The following is a 21596-nucleotide window of genomic DNA, read 5'->3' as shown; positions in this document are numbered from 1 at the left end:
TGAATGTTTTGCTAAATGAAGGCATCGTTGTTTTCTGTCTGTCTTCACTGATTTTGTCAGACAGAAGAAGCCTGATTGTTTTTTTGTTTATTTCGTATCACGGTTCAGCAATCCCAGGTATATCACTCCAACCTGTAATAATCAAACCTGACCCAAGCAAACCAGTGGTTGACAGCTTGATCAACGTCCCTATGCGTCCGGGTAGGAAGACACACAATCAGCCAAGTCTCACCCGTTACAGCCTGTCCATACTATCTTGACATCAGCGATTACCAAATGGTAAACCCCAAAACTGATGGTGCTTACAGACCCAGGATCATACGCTTCATCTCTGACTTGTGGCTTATGTCGTGCTAAGGCTCATGGGTACAATATTAGAAGCCCATTTTTCTGCTGTGATATTGCTTGAATATTGCTAACAGTTGCGTAAAAAATACTCTCTCACAATGGCTTAAGAAAGAATATCATTTGCCTTCATTTGTGTTTTATTTACAGAAGAACAGTTCTTATATCAAAGCTTTAATAATATAGCTTCACCTCATTGCAGGTTAAATATTCACATTCCCCACAAAATGTTCCATCTTCTGATAACTGTCACTTGTAGATTCGTGTTTTCTTAAAAGAGTAGGGTACAATTTAAATCAAAATTGGTCATTGTGGAGGGAAGGGGTGTAAAGTTTTAACATACATCTGTACAATAATAATATTACTATTATATTTGGTTTCGGTCATTGGTCCATGTGAGATTTTCAGTGGAAAGGAAGTGGGCCCTGGATCCTGAACTAAGGGAATATAGAAGATCTACACTCCTCTGACCTGACTGTCAGTCAGATGCTAACACATTGGCAAGATGGATGCCAGTTAAAGGAGAACAGTACTAAAAGAATTCAATCGTTGACACATTATTTCGTGACATATTTCTGCAAAAAAGGCACCTGGGGCTTTAAACGTCAAACTTTATGTTCAAAGTTCATTCTCATTTCTCATCCCTCCCTGGTACAAGAGAGAAGCTATGTATGGTATGATGTCCTCATCATGAGGTATTGTTGCTGTACAACTGGTTCCATCTACTTTGGCTAATCCACACTAGACAATAGAAGTTGATGGAAAACTTACAAAATATGTTACGTAAGTTATCACACGTAAGTTTCCATAGTTGGAAAGCACTTTGAGTGGGATAATGACCCATTTACACCTGTCCGTATTTTTTTAAGAAATGCTTTTGTAGAATATACACTGGGGCATCTACACCTGTCCGTATGAGTGTCTGTTCATTTTTTATACGTGTCCCTCATCATTTCGATCCCAGACCGATTATGCTGATATGGATGGACCAGTAGATAGAGTGGTCTCTGTGGTGTTGGTTGGTTGGTTGGTTTGTTGTTTAACGCCGCACTCAGCAATATTCCAGCTATATGACGGCGGTCTGTAAATAATCGAGTCTGGACCAGACAATCCAGTGATTGACATCATGAGCATTGATCCACACAATTGGGATCGATGACATGTATCAACCAAGTCCGCAAGCCTGACCACCCGATCCCGTTAGTCGCCTTTTACAACAAGCATAGTCGCCTTTTACGGCAAGTATGGGTCGCTGAAGACCTATTCTACCCCGGAATCTTCACGGGTCACGTCACATTATATTGTGAACCCCTGGAATTCCATTTTTGCTTGCAACAACTTGGATTGCCTGTAGAAACAACTACGGACAGGTGTGGTGTAAACATAAAATGGGTGCGTGGCATGGATATGCATACTGAAGCATAATTAACAGGTGTGATCCCAGATAAGTCGAACTTTTAAACCTGGATTTCGAGGTAACTGTTCGACTGTACTTTTTGTATGAATCTTTGTTATTACAAGGATGCTAAATATACATCTATTACTTGTGTTTGTTTGTTGTTTAACGTCGCACTATGCAATATTCCAGCTATATGGCAGCGGTCTGTAAATAATCCAGCCTGGACCAGACAATCCTGTGATTGACATCATGAGCACCTCAGTTTCTATACTGGTACAGACCTGGTACCAAGTGATTTCCTTCTGTTTCCTGAACTGAAAGAACACCTTAGTGGAAAGCGCTATGACGAAAGCGATCATGTAGGTCCGTGGTTTGGCTTAGAACTTATTTACCAGCCTGCGTTCTAAAGTAAAAAAGGGAAAAACATCCCGATACCTCCGGTTGCATTAACCGGGGTCTTCACGTAACGTATTAAGTGTCCGTGGCCATTGTATATGTGTATCATGGGTGAATTCAGTAACTTCTATTATTTGCATAGATATTATTATTTTTATACGCCCTGGTTATATTTCTAGGTTTGTCATCACCATACCCGTTCTCATGTGTTTTACCAAAGTGGTAAATGTCCGAGACCTGCATCACTTCGAGCTTTCCTCCAACGAAGAGCTGACTGTGATATGACTGGAATACTGTTCAAAGCGGCGTTAAACCCAGCTCACTCACTCATTCATTCACTTCATCTTATTTCAGGTTTTAGTGATTATTAGTCAGTCGGAGTGCCTCTTGCCATTGTGTGTACTGTACAGTTACGTGTCACAGGGCTGGTCCGTTTAAGGTTTAAGGGTATTCAGTCTATTTGGGTTGAGCTATACTACTTTTGAGTTGATCTATACTACTGAAGAGAATCACAACTATAAAAGGTAATACGTCAAATTTTATGCATCTGTTTAAATAGCCAAAGACAATATTGCGTTAAAACATGTTTAATGAACAAAAGTCGGTTGTCATGTGCCACACAATGCCAACAATCAATATGTGACCCTATAATCAGTCAGATCACCCTTCAAAATGTAGGTATCTGACCAAAACTGAAAGGTGCACATAATAACGAAAACAAATTCATTGTTCAAACACATAACGCTCAGTAGCATATGTGTTCTTCGTGATGCGATCACAGCCTGGCACCGTCGTCTTATGCTCGAAATAAGTGTCTGGATGGTTGCAAAGGAAGATTAGTCCACTCTTGAGTAAGAGCATTGCCGAGTTCCTCTAGAATTGCCTGAACGACAGGTCGTCGTGAAAAGGCAATCTGCAGTTCCTTCCACCCGTGTTTGATAGGGCTGAGGTCTTGTGACCGAGCAGGCCACTCCATTCGGACAATGGTCTCCTACTGTAAGTAAGCATGAGCGTCCATGAGGATGAAGTCCGGTCCGATTGCACCAGCGTAAAGTATATGCCTGCCTGTCATATCGGGTCAGTGGTGTGCGAATGCATGGCCTCCGTGACCGGAGACCAGCCTCACGGAGACGATTATGCACTGTCTGAGTAGAACCTTAAACGCCACTGGCGTCCGCAGTTCATTGCTGAGTGTGGTAGCAGTCACACAGTGATGGCGAGGACGTCTTGCTGTAATCAGAAGCCATCTGTCTTCCCGCTGTGTAGTAGAACGCTGTCGACATCCTGCATGTCGCTGGGAAGCTGATCCAAACGTCTGGTATCGATTCCATGCCCTGCTGATCTCATTGTGCCTGACACCAAAGACGTTTGCAACGTGATGTGGTGACCCAAATTCAACCAGCATATGCATCTGCCTAAGGGGCCATAACCGCATTCAGCTGTTGCAATCCTTTGTAGCCAATGTTGTTGTGCTCTCTGATAATGATGTGCAACGATCTGTCCTGATACATTCAGACACAGGTTTTTAGGCACCTCGTGCACATCGTGCCCGTGACTGCATGCCTCTGTCCGTACATCATGAGTAGAATACGTCTTCAGCAAGCCATGCCTGCCGTAAAAGGCGACTATGCTTGTCGCAAGAATCGACCAACGGGATCGGGTGTTAGACTCGCTGACTTGGTTGATGCATGTCATCGTATCCCAATTGCGTGTATCGATGCTCATGATGTCAATCGCTGGATTGTCTGGTCCAGACTCGATTATTGACAGACCGCCGTCATATTGCTGGAATATTGCCGAGTGCGGCGTTAAACAACAAATAAAACAAAAACTAATGTGTTGCACTACCCTGTCACTGCATTAGGGCTGCACTCAAGATTTAGAAATGTCAAACTCAAAGGATTTGGCACGCGTTGGCTGTCCAGCTGCTGGGTGCGTAGATACACTCCTGTGTCGCCAGCTGCATGGAGTCCCTTCAACTACTATAAACAGATAAACAGAATAAACAGATATCAACCTCATAGCCGTAGCCTGAACTCGGAATGATTTGACATCACCGCATATATACATATGTATCAATGCCTACAACCTGTATATATCTGAACATTTTCAAGAACAAAGACAGCCTCATAACAAACAGACGTAGCTTTTACTCCCATACGATTCCGCTCTACGTGAATCAGAGATCGAGGGGTATCGTTGTGGAGTAAAAACTAGATCTGATTTTAATTAGATTGGATTTGTCTTGGAAATTCCTGGAGGAATTAATTATTTGATAGAATCACCTTAGTATTGCCAGTTTATATTTATTATGTTACTTTAAAATCATATTTATAAAAGAGTAACTGTACATCTGAAAATACATTTCGTGCCCTGAGAACCAGCTTGTTCTATCTCCACTTTTGGTCAAAATTGAGTTAAGGTTCTAGAATCACTCGGGCGACTTTGTTCTATGTCCTGAAGAAGTTTCAAGTAATTATTATGAGGAGAAGTGAGATGTATCATTTAAAAGCATTGTGTTATCTCTAAATCTAAAACTAAATCTGAGTTTCAGGTTGTTCCAAGTGCGTATCCAATGAAATGAATTCTATTTAACACGTGATCAGAAGATACATTTTGTAAAATTGAACAGATGGATGATAAGTGATGCAAAATGTGAATATATTTTGCAAGTTACTAACGAACTTATGCTTCATTTACTATCACTGAAAATGTACAATTGTAAATTAGTCCAATCCGGAAAGTATATTCTGCTATTTCTAAAGTTTTGTTTGAAACTTCTACATTTTATATGTGACTTACGCCAGTATTTCTCCAGATCTATCAAAACCATTATTGAATTCACAAATGATTGCTGTTGCCTTGAAGCGTTCGGTATGTTGTTTTTTTTATCTTGCTCTTAAACGTTATCTTTCCCGGGGTAGCTTATCCATCCCTTTCATTCTTTGACTTGTCAGATTCAGTATCAAGTGAATATTTAACACATTTCTTATAAATTTCTTTGCTTCTTCGGTATTCTGTATTAAGATATACCTAACCATGACTACCAGCTGGGTCGGTCGGAAAGCCTAGTGATTAAAGCGTTCGCTCGTCACGCCGAAGACCCGGATTATTTATTGAGATTATTTTGCTCAAATATTCATCAATAAAGATATATTTGAAAAAGGAAAAGAACATTTCTCCTTTCTTGCAAGTTTAGTGACATACAGACAATAAAAATATAGAAAAGTTATAATATTAATCATAGATCTATTTTCAGCAGAACTGAATATCTTTAGAATGCAGTACTACAACTTCTCGTGAGGACGATCTCTGCCGTAGGTCACATGTCTCAAAGACAAGCAACCGGATGAGATCTTGCGACCCTTCGTTAGCCCGACTTGTAACCGGCATTCGTGACAAACTCGTGTTAATCCGGGACTAGCCGGTTACGGAAAGGGGCGAGTGGTGGCGAATGATGTAACCGGTTGCATTCGTCACCACTGAACCGGCTGAGCAACGTCCACACCGTGGACGAAAATGGTCGAATAGGTGACGGACACTAACGAAGGCAATCATCACCACTTGCTCCTTTCCTTAACCAGCAAGAAGACTCGTCCCCCATTCATCACCACTCGCCCCTTTCCGTAACCTGCTATTCGGCTTGCCCCGCAATAATACGAGTTGGTCACGAATGGCCACGAATGGTCACGAATGTGAATCGTAGTTTTGGACGGAACTGTGCGAGTATTAACGGAGAAAAGGGGATTTCCCTGTTTGTCAACCACAGTGAGATGCAAGGAAGCCAACGGTAGATGAGCCAAATCAGGGAGTCTATTTGTCTTAAATAGACTCCCTAGTCATATAGTAGTCAAATGCCATGACCTCTCATTGTTGGTGACAGATTCGGTTCACAGGTACATTATAATTAGAAACATGTTTGTTTAAAATGAAAAGTTGATCATTTGTGTTCCACGCCTATTTCCGCTTTCAGTTTTACATTCACTGTCCACGCAACTATCTGACGGTTTGTATCACTATGAGGAAAATAACCTGGTTCCATCACAGGAACTCGTTATTGGTCAGTAAATAAAAATATATACCCCTTATATGTAAGTAGAGAAAGACCAATAAATATAACAGCATATAGATGAGTATATATTACACCAAAATGGCTACTAGGCCTATATCTCAACACACAGTCTTTAAACTTCCTTGTGTAGTGGAGCTTCTATTACAGCCACACCCGTGAATATCTGGGGTGCATGTCATCGATCCCAATTGCATGGATTGAAGCTCATGGTGTCATGCACCGTTAGTCCAGCCAAATGTAACTCCATAATACCAGCCTAGTTTGGCAAGGGTGGAAACTGGACTTTTATAGTCAGTTAACTCACTTGCCTCGGGAAGATGTGTGAATGCATTATTGGTAGCCATTACTGATTACATGATTAGATATGAGATATCCTATCCAAGTGCCAAATTAATTAATAAAATGTTAATAATCTAGATCTAATACAGGGGCATATTTTGATCTGGTCTAAATAAGGTCTTCATTTATCATAAACTAGGATTATATTATATTTTGTTGAAACCACAGGCGCTGACAATGGTTGCAATAAGAATGTGTTTTGTATTTTTTTTTAATGATTTCATTTTTGTGTTGTTGGTTATAAGTGTTGCCAGTTGGGTGAAGTAAAAAAAACCTGAAAGTACAGATAATGTTTTACGGGATTACATCCCTTCTGCTGACCAACTTTGAAGTTCCTTCAGTACTGAAATTACTTTTCAGTCAGAGAATATATGAACCAAATAACTTGGTTGCACATCAAGAATTTGATCAATTGTGAATAAAATATCTGCATGAACAGGCATAGTTTATACATAACATAATCCTGCATGCATCCTAACAGACAGCTACAACTGTGGTGTTTTGTTTTAGGTTTAACCATCCATTGGTTTGGAAACGGAAACAGAGACAAAATGGATCGGAAACGGAAGGCCGATGATCCGTGTGATGTCACAGTGCCGAAAAAGTCAAACTTACGTGATGTCACAGACAAGATGGATCGGAAACGGAAGGCCGATGATTCCGGTGATGACACAGTGCGGAAAAAGGCAAACTCAGGCGATGTCACTGAAGAATGTTTGTCATCAGTTGATGATGAGTTACCAACACCACAGGGATCCAGCCAATCCACCTCACACGATGCTATGAACTGTAAGTTTCCTTACCTGTTTGTATTGTTTGATGCATGGATTACTGATAAACTAGGTACTTGTTGCAGGAGAATTTGTAAAATGTCTGTATTTTACCCAATTTTCTGAGCTTTTAAAAGTCTTCTTTTTCTAAATTTAGCCTTATTCCAATGCAATGATGTAATATTTTGTATAAAGCCATTTTTCTCAGTATTATTTCTCTTACTGGTGAAATACAAGTCAACTTGGCAGGGGAAAAAATTATAATGTATCCAATTCCAATTTTATAGTGAATAACTTGTTTTCTGTTATAGATTGTATCAAAACATGATGTTCCAGCAACTAACACTGCAACAAACCAGTGTATTATGAAAACAATATTTATTTGAATTATGGGCAACTTTGTGAAACTTACAGTGATAATTATAAGAAAAAAGGCATCTTAGTAATTATCTATATTTTTTATCTTGACAAAAGTAAAAGAAAAAATTAATATAATAATTAGGTATTTATGTCTTATACTACTGTGACTTCTACAAGGGTGTTATTACCGTCAGTAGGGATATATCTGGGCATATTTGACACAAGGTCTGATACTATATATGGTACAAATTACCAAACTTGAAACAAAGGGTGAAAACCCTTGCGCACGAGTATAGTGCTGAGCCAAGAAACATTATCGTGGCGAACCTGGATTCGAACCCACAATCATAGCTTTCTGGTCTGTCCAAAGGATGCAACTCTGCACATCAAATTGCAGCGCCTTAGACTACAAGGCCACGCATGTCCTCGAATCAATAAAGACTTAATTTCTGAGTTCTTCACTTTTGCTCTGAATGCAATGACTAAATGACCTTTAACATTTTTTTCTCCAAAATTTGCATGTCACAGGCAGTTTGTTAGAAATCCCACGTTAATCCTTGGAAATAAGGTTTTTGTCCATGTGTTTGACAGTGCACACAATTTTGCTGAATTTGATGAGTTATGGCGATTATGAATGAAGTTGATGCATTTCAGGCTCTGTGACTGGTATGACTGGTGGAACAGCCATCAATAGTAAAGTGGCAGGTGTGATTTATGAAGGTAAATTGATCTTCTTTTGTAGGTCAAGGTCACTGTTTTTGAAATTATGTTTTAGAAAAGATGTAAACTACAATGATCTCTTTATTATTTCCCCAATGATACCTTAGAACATCTCTTCTGAAACTACGAGGCATGTGAAGATGAATCTCTCCATGAATGATCCAAGCTATACACTGGTCACAGAATTCCAAGCTGACTTTAAACTATTTATATCATCTTAGTGCTCGCTACACATAGATCTGAGGATGTCCAAAAACAGGTCATGTGAAGATGAATCTCTTTATGAATGATCCAAGCTATACACGGGTCACAGAATTCCAAGCTGACTTGAAACTATTTATATCATCTCAGTGCTCGCTAAACATAGATCTGAGTGAGTGAGTGAGTGAGCTGGGTTTAACGCCGCTTTTAACAGTATTCCAGTTATATCACGGCATGTCAGCTTAATGTGGGAGGAAAGCCCGAAGTGATGCAGGTATTAGACGTTTACCACTTCAGTGAAACCCACATGCACGGGTATGGTGCTGACAAACCTAGAAACATAATTAGGGCGAACTGGGATTCAAACTCACAATCACAGGTTTCTGGCGTGCCCAAGGGACGCAACTCAGCACAGCGATTGGCGGCGCTTTAGACGACTGGGTCACCCGTGCCCCCAACAGAGATCTGAGGATGTCCCATAACAGGTCATGTCAAAGTGACTTTTCGCAAACTTTTACCGACCACTGAAATAACTAACAAGGAGTTGACATTAGCCAATCAGAAAGCACTTTCTTGAGCTTCACAACACGAATTTCAAACTGGCAATTTCCATTCCAGACTACACTTTGAAAAATATTTTGACAAAGTTCTTGATTCAAAATTTAAAAACTGAACGAAAGAAAATTCTTGATGTCTATTACCCCGGTAGATAGTATTGCAGTACTTCCCATGGGCTATGGAAAGTTTGTTTCAAATGTTTATCCCATTGAAGCAAGAAATATATTATTATTCTGACGAAATCAGGCGTACAGCCCGTATCTGTCATAAGGGTTGTGCTGAAATGAACCATACTGGTATGCCCTCAGATCTTTGTTTCGGGGTAATGAGCACCAAGATCGGATTTTAATGAGATTGTCTTTAAACATGTCAATCATATTGAAAATACCATTTCTGGGCATTATTCATCATGCTCGGACATTTCTGCAGGTGTCATTAAGACATTTTATATGCAGCAAGTGTGTGGTACATGTATGTGGTATAGTATATACGAGTAATACATAGTTTCGTCTAATGCAACTTGCGTTTCATGTCAACATGCACCTGTTCCAAGTTAAAACAAGTTCCTGAAATCAAGCCCTGACTCTATTTTTTCAAATTTGGGTTGATATAGAAAAGATATTCATCAAAGAAACTTCATAGACAATGAAAAGACCTCAAAGTATCTGTTATCCAATCTCTTTTAATATGGGTGAAACGATACACCGATATTCAGATGCATCGCGATGCTTGACCCACGATACGATATACGATAAACGTGGGCCCATTTATCGATATGCCACAATACGAAACGCAAATCCCAAGTACAGCATTTCCTCGCTATTGTGCCTTTCAATAAACCGCTAACTTGGTAATAGCGCGCTCTAACGCATGGCTCACCAAAACGTACTTACATTTTTAATAAGCTCAGGTTTTACACCGACAGATGTTTTTCCCAATCTCATAAAACATTATCAGCTGATCACCGCAAGCACATAACACCGAAAATACCAGTAAGCAAATCCGAACTGAAGTACGCAATTCAATACCATTATTATACTATCTTGTTATTAAAACGTGTTCATTGTATATCTGGACTTGTGTTTGCAATATATTTTATTAATCTTATTTAAAATTTCCTTTAATATTGTTTTCATTAAGTTATGTGAAATCGTGTGTGAAGAGATACAGCAACCACGGTCAGATTACCGCTTTTGACTCATTGAAACGAACTTACCGGATACATATATTAAAAATGCCATACTTTGACTTGTTAAAAGTCATATTTGTGGCAATTTGGCTAATATATGTCAACATAACGTTTTCGCAACGTAGCACGGGAAGTCCCTAGGGTGACTGGTCAAATTGTTCCATGCTTAAAAATATCCTGCAACAGCAATCACCAGAACCAAAATGCTACACTTGTGGTTCTTATAATTTTAAATATATATATAGTAAAAGCTGCAACTAAGGTAACACGATATTGGAATAAATTATTCCTGATAAAACAATAATTTCAGATACAATTTCTTCGACCATTGCATCAATATTCTTTGAAGTTGTACATTAATTGTTTTCTGGTGTTTGAACTTTGAATTGTGTTGAAGGAAAGTTAGAGAAAGTTCCACTTTGAAGCTGAACAACTTCAGTAGTCTTATTATTATAAAATAATTTTGACTGTTCCAAAATCATGAAAGGTTCAATCTTGACATGCTTTAAGTCTTGTTTTTTTATCATTGCGTATCGGGATACGTATCGTATCGTGACCAGAATTTCGAGATGCGTATCGTATCGTGCAGCCCTACCTTTTAACCCTATTTAGATGAATAAGATTGCAGAACACACTCTCATTCATTTTGCAATACGAATAATGATTAGTGAATAAATATTTGTTTTTCAGCAGCTGAATGTTCACTTCTTCAACATCTTATTGGTAAGTGCTATTAATGTATCTACCAATCTCAAAATAATAAAATCGTTTGCTCCTATTCATATCGGATTTCTGTATCCTGAAAACGAACTGAAATAGCCAGTTCCTAATGAAGATAATTAAAGCTGCACCATTATATTTTTGTTTCCGTGTGCTACAGCATCTTAACCAAAAAGAGAGTGCCATGGAAGGAATGTTTTTGTGTGTGTGTGCCATCTCGTTTGTACAAATCGAAATTATAAAATTGAGGTGGTGAAGAAATAACGGCAATAGGGTTGGACAGGTAACTTGGGCACTCGGGTCGGGTGGGTACTGAGTAGGACCCGGGTTAGTCATGTGATATATTGTTTAATGATTAAAAATATCAAAAACTCTATGGTTACAGTACAAGTCACTAATGTTCGCATTTCTTTCTGACTAAGCACCATTGCTTCTGACCATTATAGGTTTGAATAAAAATAACACTTCAGCAACTTCAGTGTATGCATGACCAGATCGTATTATACATATATTTGAATACATTTTACAAGGGCTATGCTTGAACTATTTCCAATCAGACATTTGTTACCAAACTCTTGAGACCTGTAATGGGTAGGGTCGGGTAATAGCGGGCTGGGTACCCAGGTGTAAATTTTGACTCGTCCCAGCCCTAAAACTAGTAAAAGGCAAATTAATATAGAAAGCTGACATTGGTCATTTAGATTGGGTGGTCGAAATTCGCTAGGGCTTACCTGAAGTGATCTCCTATGGAGGTGGTGAAGAGGTGTGGTGGAGTAGGAAATTTGAATGTAGTGAGATTCTGTATATATACTTTTGAATGTATGGAAACCATATTACAGGGTTACAAATTAATTTATTAATATTTTCACGCGCATGCAACAATGATCTGCTACAGAGTTGCACTCTAGGTAATGCTGAAAGTGTTAGTCCACCAGGAAATGCCACTGGATCTTCCTGAATCTTACTAGTAGATGTTAATTTCATACCCTGTTGTCATGGTTATCAGGAACATTATTTCATCATGTCCATATATGGCAATGATATGGCTTAGAGAATATGCACCATAGGGTCATGGATTGGGTAAAGAGAATTGCATTGAGCATTATATTTGCTGCTTTGGTTGGAACAACTTCTTCTTCAGCTGGACCTCAGACAGCTTCGTTTTTCTGTCAACAGAAAGTAGTAAATGCATTAAGGAGTAATGCAGGCTAAGTATACAAATTTGATATCTAGCAATCTGGAAACATTATACATTTTGAATTATAATTCATGGATACCTGTACTGACTTGAGTTTGTTCCTTCAGCAGGGACCAGCCTGAAGATCAGATCAAGAGATTCCACAAAACATGTTCCAACCTACACGGAGAGGGCTGCCTACAGACATCTGAAGGCGTGTGGCAGTGTCATCATCAGGGGAAGGTCAGGGTCAGGGAAGTCACATCTGGGGTATACCTTGTTAGAAAGGATTGCAAAATCATCTTCAAGGATACCGCTGAAGGTATCGTCACCAGATGAGTGGAATTACATACACAAATCAAGTACTTCCGATGAAAAGTTTGTTGTTCTGGTTGATGACATTTTTGGGAGAACTAATTTGATCCAATCAAGTCTTGAAGAGTGGAGGAAAAAGTTTGATGTAGTGTGGCCATTTGTGGAGTCTGGACAGATATGGTTAGTGGTTACGTCACGGCCAGAAATCATTACTCAAGGTGAACCAGAAATATTTGGATATGAAGTAATAAATAAGTCAAAAGAGATCATTCTTGATGACGGAGTGTATCGTCTCCGAGAGGAAGAAAAACTACAGTTCCTTGACAAGTTGTGTGGAAAATATGTAAGAAAGGAAGACATGAAAGAAATAGCCAATATGGACACTGCTTTGGGATTTCCACAATGCTGTACATTTTTCGCAACAAATAAAGAGGCAAGGTCTAAAGGAGTGGAATTTTTCAAGAAACCTTTTGAATTTATCAAATATCTGATTGACTGTGTTAAGAATGATCAGCCTGAAGTATATTTTGTATTGCTGTTGGTTTTCATGAATGAAGGACGTCTTTCTATGGAAGAGTTCATGTCATTAGAGCATGAGGAGAAATTCGAAATGCAATATAAGACCCTAAAGAAATTTTGTAGGTTAAAGGAAGCTTGTCCTTCCACGGCTGACATAAAATGTACGGCGGAGTCTGTCTGTGGAGTGTATCTTTGTCATTCAGACGATTGTTTCCAGTTCTCACACAGGTCAATATATGATGTCATGTTTGTAGCCCTGTGTGAAGCTTGTCCTGATTTAGGTATCAGAATGAGCACACCACTCATGCTGCTAGAATTTATTCGAACTAGTGCACAGAAAGAAGAGGGATGGAAACAAGGAAATGTTGTTTTTCTTGCTAAAAAGAAATATCCAATTTTGGTTGTTAAAGTCAGGGAGTATCTGTCAAATGAGAACAATCGATACATTATATTGTCTCACCCAGCTTTACAAGACACAGAGTTCTTACATGTGGTATTTCAGGAATGGGAAGCTGATGACATATATCAACTGTCCAGGCACAAGGGAGAGAAAGTCGTCAAGGACATTGCTATACCTCTGAGTAAAAAACTAGGTATGCCCCAAACTGTGAACATTCTTGAATATTGCTTGTTTCTATCCCATGTTATCATGAGTTGTAGGAAGGAGTTTGCTTTAAGTTTGATCCAGTCACTCTGTGGATATGAATCCGAGGATATCCAGCCTATTTTCAATGAAGCCTTGCTTTGTGCAGTGTTTACTTGTCAGAATGACTTGGTGAATGCCCTTCTTTCAAATGGAGCTAAACCAAACAAGTTGTGTTTTCGAGCACTTTGTAACTCACCAAGAATAGATCCAAATACCTCAACCACTATTACTCGTCAGATAGAATGCAATGCAACTGATCTGAAACTGCTGTTAGTTCTTGCGATTTGTTGCTGTAATAAAACAGTGATCCGGGTTTTAGTTCAAAGACTCACTGCTCAAAGTGAAGACCACAAACAGTTTTACAGCCATTGCATAGAGATGTTGCTAAGAATCAATGGTAATGGACACATGGATGTTACTGAAATGATGACAAATACTGGAAGTGATATACTTGAAGTGATGACGCTTCTTGAAGAAGGAGGTGGAAAACTGGATTCCAGAAAAATTAGCCTTGCATCTACTCACAAAGACTCCACTGTGTTAGGGAAACTGTTGCTCAGATCAAGTGATGGTATACATGTGACTGATGAATTTGGTCGGACACCGTTACATTTGGCTTGCATGTATGGCAGTGCTGATGGTGTTAAATTACTGTTGAAACATGGGGCTGAGTTGACTGTGGACCAAGAAGGGGCAACTCCATTTCATTCTGCATTGAAATCATCTATTGACCAGAAGGAAAAGCTGAAGCTATTGCTAGATAAGAATTCAACTAATGATGACAATTTTATCAACTTGACTGATAACATGAAGTGCACAGCTCTCCATTATGCTGCTCAACTCTCAGATTCAGGTTGTGTGAAAATGTTGGTAGAGGCCCATGCTGACATCAATGTTCTGGATGTCAGCAAACAGTCTTCTCTGTTTTATGCTTCAAAAGCAGGTATTCCGGAATCAGTAGACATTCTTTGTAAGAGCAATGCCATAATAAGCAAAGACATACATGGTTTAGAACCAGTACATTATGCTGCTTATGGCTGTGACCTTGATGTTTTGAAAATATTCATTCAAAATGATTGTAACACATCAGTTTTGGACCACAAAGGGAGGACACTATTACACTATACAGTAACAAATCTCATCCAAGGGCAAACTGGTATTGAGAGCAGATTGGTGAAAAGGCGATCTGTGAATAGCAACAACATGTTTCAGTGCATACGCGAACTTATTGCGACTGGTCTGAATGTTAACATTGTTGACAAAAATGGTAGATCCTGTGTCCTCGATTCTACAGTATGGCAGGGACTTGATGTTGTCAGATTGTTATGTGAAAATGGAGCAGATATCAACTGGAAAGACAAATCTGACAGGTCGATCATTACAGAGTCTGCTGTGTCAAAATTTGACAGTGCTGAAAAGATTCAGTATCTCATGGGTAGCAATTGTTTTAGAAATATTGATGATGAGAAACAGAATGCTCTATACAGTGCTGTTTTGAAGGAAGATGAGGAAGCGTTTGAAGTTTTAGTTGACAATGGCATCACTATTAATCAAAGAAGACATGATGGGGCCACTTTACTACATGATGCAGCAAGGCATGGACTACAGCACTTGGTTTCTCGACTCATGAAAAGGGGAGCGAGTGTTATAAGCCAAGATGACAATGGGGACACACCACTGCATTTGTATTTAATGAATGATTTCCATGATGATCAGCTGGTAGAAGACATGATTAATTCTGACAAAAGCATTGTGAGAATATCAAATAATAAGAATCAGAGTTTATTGCATTTAGCGATAGCACTTAGCTGTAGTAAGTGTATATCTGGAATGAAAGGACCAGATGCAAATGCTGCTTTGAAGCATGGTTCTGAACAAGTCTCTCTTCATCTTTCTCAGGGAACATCACACAGATGTTCAACTACACAAAGGTTAATCCGTCTTGGAGTCAGTGTAATTATGCAAGATTACAATGGTAACACAGCATTGTCGCTTGCAGTGATGCATGGATGTAAGACTTGTGTCAGCATGCTGTGTGATAATAATGCGGATCCTAAAGTTGTAAATAAGGATGGCTACTCAGCTTTACACATTTCACTGAACTATCCAGGTGTTGCGCATAACCACCAAGTGGCTGAAATCATGTGTGCACAAACAGATATTCAAGATAAAACTGAGAGGAATGAAACATCCCTACACCTGGCAGTCTCTCAGAAGTGCTTTAATTGTGTGACATTCCTTCTTGAAAATGGTTTAATGAATCATATAAACCATCAAGACAGAGTGGGTGATACAGCTCTACATATTGCTCTCCAACATGATACATTACCCTCCTATACTACTTTGGTGGAAGGTACTAATTATGGACAACATGGAGACCACAGTCATGTAATATTACAGGCATTGATTGAGAAGGGGGCAGACGCATGTATAAAAATCAACAAAGATAAAACACCTCTCCACTGTGCAGCATTGCGACAGTGTATAGAGTGTGTTAAGCTGTTGCTTCCAGTGTCAGATGTAAAAGCCCAGAATAGTGATGGTAATACAGCTTTACACTGTAGTTTGATGTCTGATAAACCCCACTCTCATGAAGTAATACAAGCACTGGTTGAGAAGGGAGCTGATGTAGGAATCAAGAACAAGGAGGGTGAAATACCTCTCCACTGTGCTGCAAGTGAACAGTGTGTAGAGTGTGTTAAGCTGTTGCTTCCAGTGTCAGATGTAAATGCCCAGGATAGTGATGGTGATACAGCTTTACACTGTAGTGTGTTGTCTGATAAACCCCACTCTCATGAAGTAATACATGCACTGGTTGAGAAGGGAGCTGATGTAGGAATCAAGAACAAGAAGGATAAAACACCTCTCCACTGTGCAGCAAGGCGACAGTGTATAGAGTGTGTTAAGCTGTTGCTTCCAGTGTCAGATGTAAAAGCCCAGGATAGTAATGGTAATACAGCTTTACACTGTAGTTTGTTGTATAAGCTCCACTCTCATGAAGTAATACAAGCACTGGTTGAGAAGGGAGATGATGTGGGAATCAAGAACAAGAAGGATAAAACACCTCTCCACTGTGCAGCAAGGCGACAGTGTATAGAGTGTGTTAAGCTGTTGCTTCCAGTGTCAGATGTAAATGCCCAGGATAGTGATGGTGATACAGCTTTACACTGTAGTTTGTTGTCTGATAAACCCCACTGTCATGAAGTAATACAAGCACTGGTTGAGAAGGGAGCTGATGTAGGAATCAAGAACAAGAAAGATCAAACACCTCTCCACTGTGCAGCAAGGCGACAGTGCATGGAGTGTGTTAAGCTGTTTCTTCCAGTGTCAGATGTAAATGCCCAGGATAGTGATGGTAATACAGCTTTACACTGTATTTTGTTGTCGTATATCTCCCACTCTCATGAAGTAATACAAGCACTGGTTGAGAAGGGAGCTGATGTAGGAATCAAGAACAAGAAGGATAAAACACCTCTCCACTGTGCAGCAAGGCGACAGTGTATAGAGTGTGTTAAGCTGTTGCTTCCAGTGTCAGATGTAAATGCCCAGGATAGTGATGGTAATACAGCTTTACACTGTATTTTGTTGTCGTATATCTCCCACTCTCATGAAGTAATACAAGCACTGGTTGAGAAGGGAGCTGATGTAAGAATCAAGAACAAGGAGGGTAAAACACCTCTCCACTGTGCAGCAAGGCAACAGTGTCTAGAGTGTGTTAAGCTGTTGCTTCCAGTGTCAGATGTAAATGCCCAGGATAGTGATGGTGATACAGCTTTACACTGTAGTGTGTTGTCTGATAAACCCCACTCTCATGAAGTAATACAAACACTGGTTGAGAAGGGAGCTGATGTAGGAATCAAGAACAAGAAAGATCAAACACCTCTCCACTGTGCAGCAAGGCGACAGTGCATGGAGTGTGTTAAGCTGTTTCTTCCAGTGTCAGATGTAAATGCCCAGGATAGTGATGGTAATACAGCTTTACACTGTAGTTTGTTGTCTGATGAAGGCCACTCTCATGAAGTAATACAAGCACTGGTTGAGAAGGGAGCTGATGTAGGAATCAAAAACAAGGAGGGTGAAACACCTCTCCACTGTGCTGCAAGTGAACAGTGTGTAGAGTGTGTTAAGCTGTTGCTTCCAGTGTCAGATGTAAATGCCCAGGATAGTGATGGTAATACAGCTTTACACTGTATTTTGTTGTCGTATATCTCCCACTCTCATGAAGTAATACAAGCACTGGTTGAGAAGGGAGCTGATGTAGGAATCAAGAACAAGGAGGGTAAAACACCTCTCCACTGTGCAGCAAGGCAACAGTGTCTAGAGTGTGTTAAGCTGTTGCTTCCAGTGTCAGATGTAAATGCCCAGGATAGTGATGGTGATACAGCTTTACACTGTAGTTTGTTGTCTGATAAACCCCACTCTCATGAAGTAATACAAACACTGGTTGAGAAGGGAGCTGATGTAGGAATCAAGAACAAGAAAGATCAAACACCTCTCCACTGTGCAGCAAGGCGACAGTGCATGGAGTGTGTTAAGCTGTTTCTTCCAGTGTCAGATGTAAATGCCCAGGATAGTGATGGTGATACAGCTTTACACAGTAGTTTGTTGTCTGATAAACCCCACTCTCATGAAGTAATACAAGCACTGGTTGAGAAGGGAGCTGATGTAGGAATCAAGAACAAGAAGGATAAAACACCTCTCCACTGTGCAGCAATGCGACAGTGTATAGAGTGTGTTAAGCTGTTGCTTCCAGTGTCAGATGTAAATGCCCAGGATAGTGATGGTAATACAGCTTTACACTGTATTTTGTTGTCGTATATCTCCCACTATCATGAAGTAATACAAGCACTGGTTGAGAAGGGAGCTGATGTAGGAATCAAGAACAAGGAGGGTGAAACACCTCTCCACTGTGCTGCAAGGCAACAGTGTATAGAGTGTGTTAAGCGGTTTCTTCCAGTGTCAGATGTAAATGCCCAGGTTAGTGATGGTAATACAGCTTTACACAATTGTTTTATTTTCTCTGATTATAAACCCCACTCTCATGAAGTAATACAAGCACTGGTTGAGAAGGGAGCTGATGTAGGAATCAAGAACAAGGAGGGTGAAATACCTCTCCACTGTGCTGCAAGTGAACAGTGTGTAGAGTGTGTTAAGCTGTTTCTTCCAGTGTCAGATGTAAATGCCCAGGATAGTGATGGTGATACAGCTTTACACTGTAGTGTGTTGTCTGATAAACCCCACTCTCATGAAGTAATACAAGCACTGGTTGAGAAGGGAGCTGATGTAGGAATCAAGAACAAGGAGGGTGAAATACCTCTCCACTGTGCTGCAAGTAAACAGTGTGTAGAGTGTGTTAAGCTGTTTCTTCCAGTGTCAGATGTAAATGCCCAGGATAGTGATGGTGATACAGCTTTACACAGTAGTGTGTTGTCTGATGAAGGCCACTGTCATGAAGTAATACAAACACTGGTTGAGAAGGGAGCTGATGTAGGAATCAAGAACAAGGAGGGTGAAACACCTCTCCACTGTGCAGCAAGGCGACAGTGTATAGAGTGTGTTAAGCTGTTGCTTCCAGTGTCAGATGTAAATGCCCAGGATAGTGATGGTGATACAGCTTTACACAGTAGTGTGTTGTCTGATGAAGGCCACTGTCATGAAGTAATACAAACACTGGTTGAGAAGGGAGCTGATGTAGGAATCAAGAACAAGGAGGGTGAAATACCTCTCCACTGTGCTGCAAGTAAACAGTGTGTAGAGTGTGTTAAGCTGTTGCTTCCAGTGTCAGATGTAAATGCCCAGGATAGTGATGGTGATACAGCTTTACACTGTAGTGTGTTGTCTGATGAAGGCCACTGTCATGAAGTAATACAAACACTGGTTGAGAAGGGAGCTGATGTAGGAATCAAGAACAAGGAGGGTGAAATACCTCTCCACTGTGCTGCAATTGAACAGTGTGTAGAGTGTGTTAAGCTGTTGCTTCCAGTGTCAGATGTAAATGCCCAGGATAGTGATGGTGATACAGCTTTACACAGTAGTTTGTTGTCTGATAAACCCCACTCTCATGAAGTAATACAAGCACTGGTTGAGAAGGGAGCTGATGTAGGAATCAAGAACAAGAAGGATAAAACACCTCTCCACTGTGCAGCAAGGCAACAGTGTCTAGAGTGTGTTAAGCTGTTGCTTCCAGTGTCAGATGTAAATGCCCAGGATAGTGATGGTGATACAGCTTTACACTGTAGTGTGTTGTCTGATGAAGGCCACTGTCATGAAGTAATACAAACACTGGTTGAGAAGGGAGCTGATGTAGGAATCAAGAACAAGAAAGATCAAACACCTCTCCACTGTGCAGCAAGGCGACAGTGCATGGAGTGTGTTAAGCTGTTTCTTCCAGTGTCAGATGTAAATGCCCAGGATAGTGATGGTGATACAGCTTTACACTGTAGTTTGTTGTCTGATAAACCCCACTCTCATGAAGTAATACAAGCACTGGTTGAGAAGGGAGCTGATGTAGGAATCAAGAACAAGAAGGATAAAACACCTCTCCACTGTGCAGCAAGGCAACAGTGTCTAGAGTGTGTTAAGCTGTTGCTTCCAGTGTCAGATGTAAATGCCCAGGATAGTGATGGTGATACAGCTTTACACTGTAGTGTGTTGTCTGATAAACCCCACTCTCATGAAGTAATACAAGCACTGGTTGAGAAGGGAGCTGATGTAAGAATCAAGAACAAGGAGGGTAAAACACCTCTCCACCATGTCCACTGTGCTGCAAGTGAACAGTGTGTAGAGTGTGTTAAGCTGTTGCTTCCAGTGTCAGATGTAAATGCCCAGGATAGTGATGGTGATACAGCTTTACACTGTAGTGTGTTGTCTGATAAACCCCACTCTCATGAAGTAGTACAAGCACTGGTTGAGAAGGGAGCTGATGTAGGAATCAAGAACAAGGAGGGTGAAACACCTCTCCACTGTGCAGCAAGGCAACAGTGTCTAGAGTGTGTTAAGCTGTTGCTTCCAGTGTCAGATGTAAATGCCCAGGATAGTGATGGTGATACAGCTTTACACAGTAGTGTGTTGTCTGATGAAGGCCACTGTCATGAAGTAATACAAACACTGGTTGAGAAGGGAGCTGATGTAGGAATCAAGAACAAGAAAGATCAAACACCTCTCCACTGTGCAGCAAGGCGACAGTGCATGGAGTGTGTTAAGCTGTTTCTTCCAGTGTCAGATGTAAATGCCCAGGATAGTGATGGTGATACAGCTTTACACTGTAGTTTGTTGTCTGATAAACCCCACTCTCATGAAGTAATACAAGCACTGGTTGAGAAGGGAGCTGATGTAGGAATCAAGAACAAGAAGGATAAAACACCTCTCCACTGTGCAGCAAGGCAACAGTGTCTAGAGTGTGTTAAGCTGTTGCTTCCAGTGTCAGATGTAAATGCCCAGGATAGTGATGGTGATACAGCTTTACACTGTAGTGTGTTGTCTGATAAACCCCACTCTCATGAAGTAATACAAGCACTGGTTGAGAAGGGAGCTGATGTAAGAATCAAGAACAAGGAGGGTAAAACACCTCTCCACCATGTCCACTGTGCTGCAAGTGAACAGTGTGTAGAGTGTGTTAAGCTGTTGCTTCCAGTGTCAGATGTAAATGCCCAGGATAGTGATGGTGATACAGCTTTACACTGTAGTGTGTTGTCTGATAAACCCCACTCTCATGAAGTAGTACAAGCACTGGTTGAGAAGGGAGCTGATGTAGGAATCAAGAACAAGGAGGGTGAAACACCTCTCCACTGTGCTGCAAGGCAACAGTGTATAGAGTGTAATGATATGATTCTGGTAGATTGACATACAAGATAAACTTTGATTGAGCAGA

General features: G+C 40.3%; 1 protein-coding gene across 3 annotated transcripts; it reads left to right on the top strand.

Annotated features, from left to right (window-relative positions):
* Nucleotides 1-5818: 5818 nt before the first annotated feature.
* Nucleotides 5819-21571, top strand: LOC124112111. 3 transcript variants are annotated; one of them, XM_048383621.1, is made up of 6 exons: nt 5819-6036; nt 7062-7236; nt 7270-7340; nt 8336-8401; nt 11040-11072; nt 12375-21571. In XM_048383621.1, exons 2-6 carry the CDS (start codon nt 7103-7105, stop codon nt 21566-21568), a joined length of 9498 nt encoding a protein of 3165 aa, XP_048239578.1. In that variant the 5' UTR covers nt 5819-6036; nt 7062-7102; the 3' UTR covers nt 21569-21571. The 3 variants fall into 3 exon arrangements, with proteins under 3 accessions (XP_048239578.1, XP_048239577.1, XP_048239579.1); XM_048383620.1 differs by having other exon boundaries at nt 7062-7340; XM_048383622.1 differs by lacking the exon at nt 8336-8401 and having other exon boundaries at nt 7062-7340.
* The last annotated feature ends 25 nt before the right edge of the window (nt 21572-21596 follow it).

The sequence above is a fragment of the Haliotis rufescens genome, unplaced genomic scaffold (genome assembly GCF_023055435.1).
Source record: "Haliotis rufescens isolate VD_foot unplaced genomic scaffold, xgHalRufe1.0.p SCAF_5, whole genome shotgun sequence".
Lineage (NCBI taxonomy): Eukaryota > Metazoa > Mollusca > Gastropoda > Lepetellida > Haliotidae > Haliotis > Haliotis rufescens.
The sequence above is the reverse complement of the archived record's forward strand: the minus strand, read 5'-3'. Positions and strand labels throughout refer to the sequence as shown.